At 33.8% G+C, this 11,612-nt stretch overlaps 1 protein-coding gene across 1 annotated transcript in view; it reads left to right on the forward strand.

Moving 5' to 3' along the window:
* The window catches only part of LOC108539741 (protein eyes shut homolog), a gene marked incomplete at both ends in the record, with an annotated part of 872,682 nt that overhangs the window by 521,644 nt on the left and 339,426 nt on the right, over positions 1-11,612 (forward strand). Inside the window, 2 exon segments of the mRNA XM_017888636.1 lie at positions 8,620-8,716; positions 8,899-9,006. Coding sequence (XP_017744125.1) covers positions 8,620-8,716; positions 8,899-9,006 — 205 coding nt within the window.

Below are 11,612 nucleotides of genomic sequence, written 5' to 3' on the forward strand. Positions count from 1 at the left end.
CGTTGTTTTCAAACCTTAATATTTTAAAATTAATTTGCTATTTATAAGTGCATTTAATAAATTTATAAAATATAGTGATATTTATTTCCTGCTATGGGGTCAGAGAAAGAAAGTTTAGAAACATTATAAAACCTTCTAGTCATATATTGAACTAGTAATGATATCTGCTGTCCCCTTGAACATTAACAAAGATGTCATGGGGAGAATTTAGATCTCACTATTATTAAATGAAGGAAATCGTATTTCCCCTTAGTATTTTATCATTGTACTTAAGTCAAATCAGAGCTTTGGCTAGAGTGGAAGGTGGACACAGTGAATTATGTGTTTATTCCTTTGTGATTGCGATTCAGTACAAAGAGATACTTGAAGTGCATATCATTTTTTAGTGAATTTGCATCTATGTTTTCTAAACCTAATTGTGGAGTATGTTTCTGTAAATCAGATCTGACTACTGTAATAATGTGTCTTTAGTAGTTTTAAGTTCTGTAGCAGATCAAAATTAAAGGCTGTAACATTGCTTTTAAAACTACCTCAGAAAATTCAAAAGAAGTTGACTGCATCATTTTAGAAGCTTTGACTGGGTTACTTTAACAGCTTATTTAAAATAGGTTCTATGTCAAAGCCAGTATATTGTTTTAAAAGAAAATATTTTATCAAATGTAATTCTCACAAGTATCAACATTTAGAACCACAAAGAATTCCAATACTTAACATCTACAGATATGATTTGGAAGCTCCACTGGATCTCTTTGTAAGTTGTTGGTGTTTGTCAATTGACTAAAATAGGACATCAGAGTAGAAATTAAAAGCTTTAGGCTAAGGATTCAGCATATGTATTTCTGAATTTCTTTTCACAGTTTTAGTCAGTCTATAGGGTCTCTCACTAGATAAATGTGAGTATGGATAAAATTTCAGCCAGAGTAACAATGCGACTATATGTTAGACAACTATATTAGAAATGACATTCAAATTCACTCTGAAGGACCAGCAAGTAGAATAACTGATACTTTTGGGTTTATGTCAAACTGCTTGCTTAGCAGGTAAACTATTTTGGTTAATGTGATTGAAATGTATACTAAAATGATCTAATCCTTTTGCAAAGTAAGCTACTTAAAAAATTATCAGTATAGTTAAGCACCGGAACTATTGTGATCCTGCTTTGTGAGATAAATAAAGGGCAATGCTTCCGTCTTCTGACTAGAACTGAGGTGATTAATTGGGTCTCTATGAATAGTGAACATTTTCTACAGGTAAATGAGGAGGCAAAAGAGCATGCGACACTAATAATTCAATATGTTTATTTTATATAAAATCTTATTAGTTTGGCACAATGTAAGAAAAAACATTGCTTTAATAAACAGAAAAACAACACATAGAAAGGCACATTTTATAAGATTTCTATAAACAAATGGGTTTTATTTTTGACACCTCAATAGTGTTAGCTTTGATTATTTAGTATGTAATGAATTTACACACCTAGAAATTTATTGTAGCCAACTTTTTCTGCCTCTATAAACTGTACTCTGTACACAAATACATGTCTGTCTTGTAACTGCATGTTGGTAGTGTTCTAGAAATTTTAAAAATATTATTAACTGATTCAACAAACGTATTGATTTCCTATGATGTGTCAAGTCTTGAGATAGGTTCTGGAAAAATTAAACATGGTGAAGATATGCCCTCAGGAATTTAAAGTTTAAAGGAGAGACACACCAGTTAATTAATCATTAAAGTACAATGCTGTAAAAGCTTTTGATAGTGACAGGAGGCAGTCAAATGCCTAGACAGATAAGGATAGGTACCTAGTGAAACATCACCTCCAAGCCAATGACAGTTTAAAGCCTGAAAGCCAAGCTATAAGTTAAATCCTCAGACCAGATTGAGAACTTGTCTTCCTGTTTGGCAGTGCTTTCCTCTGATTGAGCCCCACCCTTCACCTATTTTACATACACTTACCCTTTCCTAATTGGTTTTCCTCACTGTTGTACCCACCTTCGAGTCTTGTCTTCATTTTAACTTTTGCATACTCACAAACCAATCAGCGCACACTCCCCATCCTGTGTCTATAAAACCCCAGACTCAGTCAGTAGAAGATGAGATGGCCTGACTTTGGGGAAGAGACAGCCTGCCTTCAGGCTGTACAGGAAGACAACCTGTCCTACTTATACCCTCTCAAGCTCCCCTCTCCTCTGAGACCTATTTTCATCACTCAATAAAATTCTCCACCTTCACCACCCTTCAGTCATCTGCATGACCTCATTCTTCTTGGACACCAGACAAGAGCTTGGGACCCTCTGAGTACGGGGACCCAGAAAGGCTGTCCAACCAGCCGTTTGCCCTCCCTGGCAGAGGGCAGCCACCCATGTGATGAGACAAGGGACCAGCTGAACTGCTAACACTGCTGTCCGTGAACGGTGGAACTAAAGGAACACTGTAACATCCCCTCTGGGGCTTCAGTGTCACAAGCACACTAGTGGCCAGTGAGGTCCTGCACTCACTGGCTCATGTGCTCCCTCCCCCAAAGGCTTGAGCATAGTGGACCCAGTAGATGGGGCACCCTTCTCACAAGTCTGGCAAATGGGCTGAGAAAAATCCTGCATCACTTCCACATTTATGCCAGAAATATGCACAAGGGATGACAAGTTGTGGATACATAACATTGCTTTCTCATTTCTGTTGACAACTTTTAGTTACGTTCTGCATGATTTATAAGAGGGTCTCCAGCATATGAAGCCTAGTTGCCCACAACAATTATGTGCTCATTAGACCACTCCCTTCCCTGCTTTATTTTCCACTCCCTTGCAATAATTCCTGGGATCTGGGATGACCTCTCAAATAAACTTCTTGTGAGAAAATCATTGCCCCGGCCCTTTTTTTTCTTTTTTTTCTTTTTTTTTAAGAACTCAAGCTAAGACACATAGTAAATTGCATCCCCTGGTAACTATGGTTTACCTAAGTCTGGGCATGCATGTGACTGAAATATTGGCATTCAGACCCCTTCTTTGGAATTGATGCTGAGAGAAAAGGCCTTCTCTTTCTGCCAGATGTTTTCAATTGGTACAGTCAACGACCATGTTCTCTTCATGTGGAGATGATCTGTATATAGTAGGATAGAAGTGTTTGGGAAAGAAGGAATCCTGGAGGAACTTACAGTTCTTACTTCAATGTTGTGAACTGCCTGATACAGCTCTCAGCCAGGTTACCAATAAATCTCACTTCTTAACTAAGTTAATGTTTGTGTTTATATTGTTTATGGCCAGTAGAGTAATGGCTAAGACATAATGTGAAGGCAAAGAGTTAATTTAAATGGGAAAGGTTGAATAAACCGGTTTCAACTTCAAGCTGGTAGAAATAAAATACAAATTTTATCACTTGAGGGCCAGGCACAATAGCTCACACTTGTAATCCCAGCACTTTGGGAGACTAAGGCAGGAGGATTACTTAAGGCCAAGAGCTCCAGACCAGCCTGATCAACATATCTATCTCTACAAATTATTTTTTAAAAACTTACAGTGTATGGTGGTTTATGTCTGCAGTCCTAACTGCTCAGGAGTCTAAAGCAGGAGGGATCATTAGAACCCAGGAGTTTAAGGTTACAGTGAGAACTTCATCTTGGGCAACAGAGCAGGACCTTGTCTCTAACAAAATAATAATAATAATAATAAAACCCACAAAACCACATGAAGATTAAGAAGATAGAGAGGACTTCAGATGAAATGCATGACAGTGTGTGTATTTGTAGCATACAATAGAATTATTATGTTAGCATGTGTGTGTCTAGCCTAGAAATATGTCAAGAATTAAATAATTTCTTCTAATGGTCTTCTTATGAATGGTTCTTTTTGTTTCTTCTTTGAATTGCTCTATTTCTCAGTTTATAGGCAAAAAATTACCCTATCAAATACTTCTTAATTTAATCTAAAGAGCTTAGTTTCTAAAACAGCCACTTTGTATGTCTTCAAGGTGAAAGAAGCAGACGTTTCTTTAAATGACAGGATTAAAATGTGGCAAAGATACCTTGCAAGAGCTGTAGTGAAAGCAGAATCAGATCATTTACATGTGCTATTGATTTACAATTGGGATCCTAAGCTTGACGGAATTGTAGTATCACAGGAGACAAGTAGTTGCATTTAAATGTGTCTATTACTCTAGTATATATACTATCATTATGTTAATTCTACATTACCTAAGGTATACAAGTACAAATACCATTTGACAAAATAGTTTGTATAAATTAGAAATTACTCCTGTTGACAATTAAAAACAGGTACACATGTTGTAGCACATACCTATTAAGGTTAATAGCTGTAGAAATTTGAATTTAAAAAATTCCTAGGCCGGGCGTGGTGGCTCAAGCCTGTAATCCCAGCACTTTGGGAGGCCGAGACGGGCGGATCACAAGGTCAGGAGATCAAGACCATCCTGGCTAACCCGGTGAAACCTCGTCTCTACTAAAAAATACAAAAAAACTAGCCGGGCGAGGTGGCAGGCGCCTGTAGTCCCAGCTACTCGGGAGGCTGAGGCAGGAGAATGGCGTGAACCCGAAGGGCGGAGCTTGCAGTGAGCTGAGATCCAGCCACTGCACTCCAGTTTGGGCGACAGAGCGAGACTCCGTCTCAAAAAAAAAAAGAAAATTCCTTAAAGAAAATACATACATAATTAAACAAAACATGTTAAATGTTTATTACATTCTAAAATACTAGCTTTTCTTTTTTTTAAGTTCACTTTAAAAATAGGTGTTAAAAATCTTATTAGGGACTATTGGAAATATTAATTCAAAAAAAAAAAAAAAAAAAAAAAAAAAAAAAAAAAAAAAAAAAAAAAAAAAAAAAAAAAAAAAAAAAAAAAAAAAAAAAAAAAAAAAAAAAAAAAAAAAAAAAAAAAAAAAAAAAAAAAAAAAAAACTATATATTCATATTTCATAGTTTTTTAAAGTTTAAATTTGAAGAATTACTTATAATTGATTAATTATTTTAGAAATTTAATATTTGAAATACAAATATTTTTTTCAATAAATAATATTTTAAAAAAATCTGACTTGCTAAGAGAAACTTCTGAGGGTGTTTTTTGTTTTCTTTTTTATCAAGCTTTTAAATCCAGAGAAATTAGATTATTTAATTAAGAATAAATAGAGATAATACATTTAATACTTTTGAAAGAGAAACATTTTTAAGTGTTTGAGTTTTTATTTAAAAATATATTATTTTTTAACTACCTTGTTTGAATTCCATGTTATGATATATGCTAGTTTTTTCCCTATTTATCATTCATTTCAAAATTACTCCAACTAATACCAGCTCCTGAAGTGGAGATTGTTAAAATATACATCCTGACAATAAATGCTATGTAATATGTTTTTTTTATGAAAATTTCATTATGTACTCTGGTTTCAAACATTACCTTTCTAGAGCATAAACCTGCAAAATGGCTGAATTTGTTAAAAGGAAAATATTAATTAATTTTAAAAAATAATACCTGTAATCCAGATTGATTTAGATCTTATATTTGTGCAGTAGGCTTTAAAATTTAATTTTGTATATTTTGGAAGAACAAGGGCAGAAGTATAAAAGTATCATTTACTAACCATTCATATGTATTTGTTATCATACATAGATGAGACAGTGTAAGAAAAGGATCAAGACAGTATTCATTTGAGAATGCTTCACTTTTAATGCATGTGAAGATCCTCACTGTAGTTAGCAAAGTAGGGTCAACCGAATACTTCTGAGTAGGAATAAAGAACAGGGGGACAGCATAAAATTAGTAATACTAAACTTTCTTTTTGCATAGTTTCTTACCTGTAACTTCATATATTCAAAACAAGAACCTTTCACAGAAATGAATAACAACTTCTAACACCGAGGATTATAGAATATGTAGTTTGGGATTAAGTATACAGTCATGTATTGCTTAAAAAAGGGGATATATCCTGAGAAATGTATCACTAGGCAATTTTGTTGTGTGAACAACATAGAGTGTCCTGGCACAAACCTAGATGAGATACCCTACTGCATTTACAGGTCCATTATAATCTTTAAACATCATTGTCGCTAAAAATGTGGTCTGTCATTGACCAAAATGTTGTTATGCAGCACGTGACTGTATGCACACTTCACTCTTAAAATCCGTAAAACATAAGCTCTCTCAGCAAAGCTTTGCTTTATTTTGAATGCAATCCACATATACTTTATTTTTTCTCCCAATGTCTACTGCATTTTGGCAATCTCATTTCCTCAACCCATTGACATATGTTGCTAGTTGGTAACAAAACTCCATCTCAGAAATGTCAAATTTAATGAATATGACAAAATCACGGGAAACAAGGTTATCCTGTGAACTACCCAAGGTCCTGGGCCTTGAGTGTTCTAATTCATCAGCACAGCTGAAATCATGGAGACTCACTCATACTTCTTTATAGCCAGTCAGTGCCCCTGAGTTCCACTGCCTCAAAAGAACATTTCTAAGAATCATTTTAGTGTCAAAATGCCCTGCCTCCCAGAGAAAACTAACCAGGCTTAAAGTAGGAATGGTGAAATGCACTCAACTTTTAAATTTTAACTTGTGAAAATCTAACCTCAATCAAATACTTAAAGAATTAAACATCTTTTGAAAATAGAATCTAAGTTGTTTATATCTGTACTGTGGCATTTACAACCTAAATATAGAAAACAGCAATGGTGATTAAAGAATGATGAAGCATGTTGGAACAATTACAACTTGCTCACCTAAAGTGAGGAGAGCCGTATTAACTTGGAAGCAATTCATTTTAACTTTGTTTCTAATGCTGAGGATACAACATCTAGTGTATGAACGAACTACAAAAGTGTAACTTCAGAGATTCATTTGCAGGCTCTGAGAAATGAGTAAGAAAAATAAAGCACATTAAAAATATTGCTTGTCCTGAAGACTACCTGGTCTGCTAGTCACATAAGTACCGTATCTTACTTACAATTAGTGTTTCATAGTGGGTGATCATTCCATCTTTTAAATGTTTACCTATGGTTGTTGTTATGTTTTAAATAAATTTCTTTTAGATATCATATAGTTTCTTCTGTTATTTAGTCTGCTTCTACCTTCAAATTGGAGTTTTAAAATCATATTTAATATAATTTTGATATGTGTGGCTATAAATACACCATCTAGCTATTTGTTTTTTATTTGTTATATCTGTACTTTGTTTAATTTTCTTTTTTGTTTTCTTTTGGATTATGTAACTTTCAGTTTTCCATATTATATCCTACCAAAGAGGCAGCCAGATTTCATAAGGTGTAACACCAAGCCCCCTGTTAAATTGCAACGGGAGGCAGGTTTGGAGTTTGATTCAATGGTAGACACCACAGAGAATGGCATTGACTGTGGCATGGTATGATATGAAAAGATGAAGTAGGTCAGTCAATTCCATGTTCTATCATGGGAATCTGAGTGACAAAATACCGAAAGAATTTTTCATTGAACAGTTGATGCTGAAGCTGAAATGTCATAATATAGACAGAGACCGAGAAAACTGTGCTATATCATTTGCATGCCAACATTACAAGTGATTTGAAACTGAACATGTTGAGATATTTGTGATAGAAAGAGAAGAAAAAGTGATATGAGAAGGATAAAGGACAGGCACTATGAAAGGAAAACAGCCATTCTTGGATAGCTAGACTATGCTTCCCTTTAAATGCTTCTTAGTTCCCATTCCAGTCTATGTGTATGCCAACAATGAATAGTTTCCTTAAAATAACTTGAATGACTCTTTGTTCCTCAAACTAAATTAGCCTGATTGCATATTGACATTTAGAATATTGTATAATGTGGCTGAACTTTTTTAGTGCTTGGTAATATCACTGAAAAAGCAAAATAAAGGGAAATCTTATTTCTTACATGTTTGAATTAGTACAGAAAAAATATGAACAAGAAAAATGGTTTTAAGCATATACTTTATTATACTTAGTCAATATATAACCATTGAATTGTTTACCTGTTTATTATAAATATTAATATATTTCATTGTATTGTAAAAAGTGATTACATGCAGGTTTTTTCTGACACAAATGAGTTGAAATAATTACAACTGCCTCTTTTATCAGCCTGTAAAATTTTCTTTCACGTTCATTTTTTTTAATGTAACTGGCATGTGTTTAAATGGATGACTGATTATGTAGCTATGAATCAAAATAATTTGTTTTCTTTGAATCACTTAGATATAAAAAGCAATTAAATAATTTGCCTCATCTGCTAACTGCCTTGAATAAATTTGATCATTGAAGCTCAATTTTACTTTAAGATCGGTCATCACATTAATTCATTTGCTTTCCAGATCATTTCAGTTCTTCTTGTTCAAACATTTAAATACTTTAAAACAACAGCAACATTAGCAATATATCTACCTTCTCAGAGGATTTAGTAGAGTATTCCTCCCTTGAATCTTTCATTAAACTGATTAATCTAGAAACTGGTATGTTTTTATGCACACATTATGTGAAATGGAGTTTTACGAGAAGCTTGAGATTATTTTCTTTTTCCTTTTTTAACCTCCATTATGAATGTATTCTTTAGACTATCACTGATTCTGATTTTTTTACTCTCTAACAAGGATTGCTCATCCATACTCATCTCATACTCTTTGCAGAATTTGAAGGTAAACACTGTGAAATTGATGTGAAAGAGTGCCCCTTCCTTTCCTGCCAGGATTATGGTGACTGTGAAGATATGGTCAACAATTTCAGGTACAGAAAACGAAAAAGTATCTAGATACATGTTTATGTGTCTAGATGTATATAGGTATAGAATTTTAATTGGTGAATTAAGCAACATTTATACTTATTAAAAACTTGTCATGCTACAATTAGTTGAATCATTGATTTTATACATCTGTATTAATAGAGTTACTAAATTTTTTATTTAAAAGGTGTATTTGCAGACCTGGGTTTTCTGGATCTCTGTGTGAAATTGAAATTAATGAATGTTCCTCTGAACCTTGTAAAAATAATGGGACATGTGTGGATCTGACAAACAGGTGAGAAGCTACTTTTTATTAAATTAATTATTTGATATGTATAATTCAGCAAATAATAAAGTGAGCACACCTGTGCCCATTATATAACTAAGGCAGCAGATCACTACTGATACATTTGTGCTTGTACCAGTACATCCTCATTTCTCCCATCCAATCACTTATGTCAAAATCTCAAATTTTATTTACAACTCTTGCTGTTAGTTTATAGTACCATTTGTATGTGTGCCTGAACAAAATGTTCTTTAGTTTCCATGTTAATATAAGCAAAACAATATCATGTATAGTCTCTGGAAATTGTTGTTGAACATAATATTTTGTCATTCCTTTGATGCATGTATCTGTTACTCATTTTTACCTTTTATATGATATTTCATATTAAATATATGCCAAAATTTATGTTTCTACTGATTATAGATATTTGGACTATTTGCTTCTTTTGTCTTACCTACAATTATATTAAAGTTTTCAAATATTTCTCTAAATACACAAGTACTAGTATATCCGAGGTTACATACATAGAAGTAGAATTGTTGAACCATTGGGCAAACGTATCACATTTGCTAAATCACATCTATATTTTTTTTCATTTCTTTTGAAAATACAATTTTGTACTCTTAGCAGGGAATAAATGTTTTTATTGGCATTTTCAGAATGTTCCATCTTAAGCTGTATGTAAAGTTATATCTTATTGTAGTCTCCCTGCATTCTTATAATAATATGAAGTTTAACAATTTTATGTACATTTTGAGATGTTTAATTTGGCCTTTCTAGAAATGCCTAATTATGGCATCTACCCATATATGTATTTATTTACTTTAAGTTCTGGGATACATGGGCAGAATGTGCAGGTTTGTTACATAGGTATACACATGCCATGTTGGTTTGCTGTAACCAACAACCCGTCAACTACATTAGGTATTTCTCCTAATGCTATCCCCTTGCCCCTCAACAGGCCCCAGTGTGTGATGTTCCCCTCCCTATGTCCATGTGTTCTCATTGTGCAACTTCCACTTATAAGTGAGAACATGCAGTGTTTGGTTTTCTGTTCTTGTGTTAGTTTGCTGAGAATGATGGTTTCCGGCTTCATCCATGTCCCTGCAAAGGACATTAACTCATTCTTTTTTTTATAGCTGCATAATATTTCATGGTGTATATGTGCCACATTTCCTTTTTTATCCAGTATAACATTGACGGGCATTTTGGTTCATTCCAAGTCTTTGCTATTGTGAATAGTGCTGCAATAAACACACATGTTCATGTGTCTGTGTAGTAGAATGATTTATAATCCTTTGGGTATATACTCAGTAATTGATTGCTGGCTCAAATGGTATATCTAGTTCTAGATCCTTGAGGAATCACCACACTGTCTTCCACAATGATTGAACTAATTTACACTCCCACCAACAGTGTAAAAGCATTCCTATTTCTCCACATTTTCTCTGTCAACTCTCCAGCATCTGTTGTTCCCTGACTTTTTAATGATCACCATTCTAACTTGCATGAGATGGCATCTCATTGTGGTTTTGATTTGTATTTCTCTAATGACTAGTGATGATGAGCTTTTTTTCATGTTTGTTGGCTGCATAAATGTCTTCTTTTGAAAAGTGTCTGTTCATATCCTTCACCCACTTTTTGATGGGAATTTTTTTTTTTCTTGTAAATTTGTTTAAGTTTCTTGTAGATTATGGATATTGGATATTGGCCATTTCTCAGATGGATACATTGCAAAATTTTTTCCCATTCTGCAGGTTGCCTGTTCACTCTGATGATTTATATATTTATTTATTTATCTATGTCTTATTATTATTACTATTTTGCTGTGCAGAAGCTCTTTAGTTTAATTAGATCCCATTTGTCAATTTTGACTTTTGTTGCCATTGCTTTTGGTGTTTTAGTCATGAAGTCTTTGCCCATGCCTATGTCCTGAATGGTATTGCCTAGGTTTTCTTCTAGAGTTTTTATGATTTTAGATCTTACATTTTAATCTTTAATCCATCTTGGGTTAATTTTTGTATAAAGTGTAAGGAAGGTGTCCATTTTCAGAGTTCTGCATATGGCTAGCCAGTTTTTCCCAGCACCATTTATTACATAGGGAATCCTTTCCCCATGGCTTGTTTTTGTCAGGTTTGTCGAAGATCAGATGGTTGTAGATGTGTGACGTTATTTCTGAGGCTTCTGTTCTGTTCCATTGATCTATATATCCGTTTTGGTACCAGTATCATGTTGTTTTGGTTACTATAGCCTTGTAGTATAGTTTGAAGTCAGGTAGCGTGGTGCCTCCAGCTTCGATCTTTTGCTTAGGATTGTCTTGGGTATACGGGCTCTTTTTTGGTTCTATATGAAATTTAAAGTCTTTTCTTTTTTTCCCAATAATGGAAGAAAGTCAATGGTAGCTTGATGGAAATAGCGTTGAATCTATAAATTACTTTGGGCAGTGTGGCCATTTTCACCATATTGATTCTTCCTACCCATGAGCATGGAATTTTTTTTTTTTTTTCAATTTATCTGTGTCCTTATTCCCTTGAGCAGTGGTTTGTAGTTCTCCTTGAAGAGGTCCTTCACATCCCTTGTTACCTGTATTCCTAAGTATTTTATTCTCTTTGTAG

Source organism: Rhinopithecus bieti, unplaced genomic scaffold (genome assembly GCF_001698545.2).
Source record: "Rhinopithecus bieti isolate Rb0 unplaced genomic scaffold, ASM169854v2 scaffold_1468, whole genome shotgun sequence".
In the NCBI taxonomy this organism is placed as follows: Eukaryota; Metazoa; Chordata; class Mammalia; order Primates; family Cercopithecidae; genus Rhinopithecus; species Rhinopithecus bieti.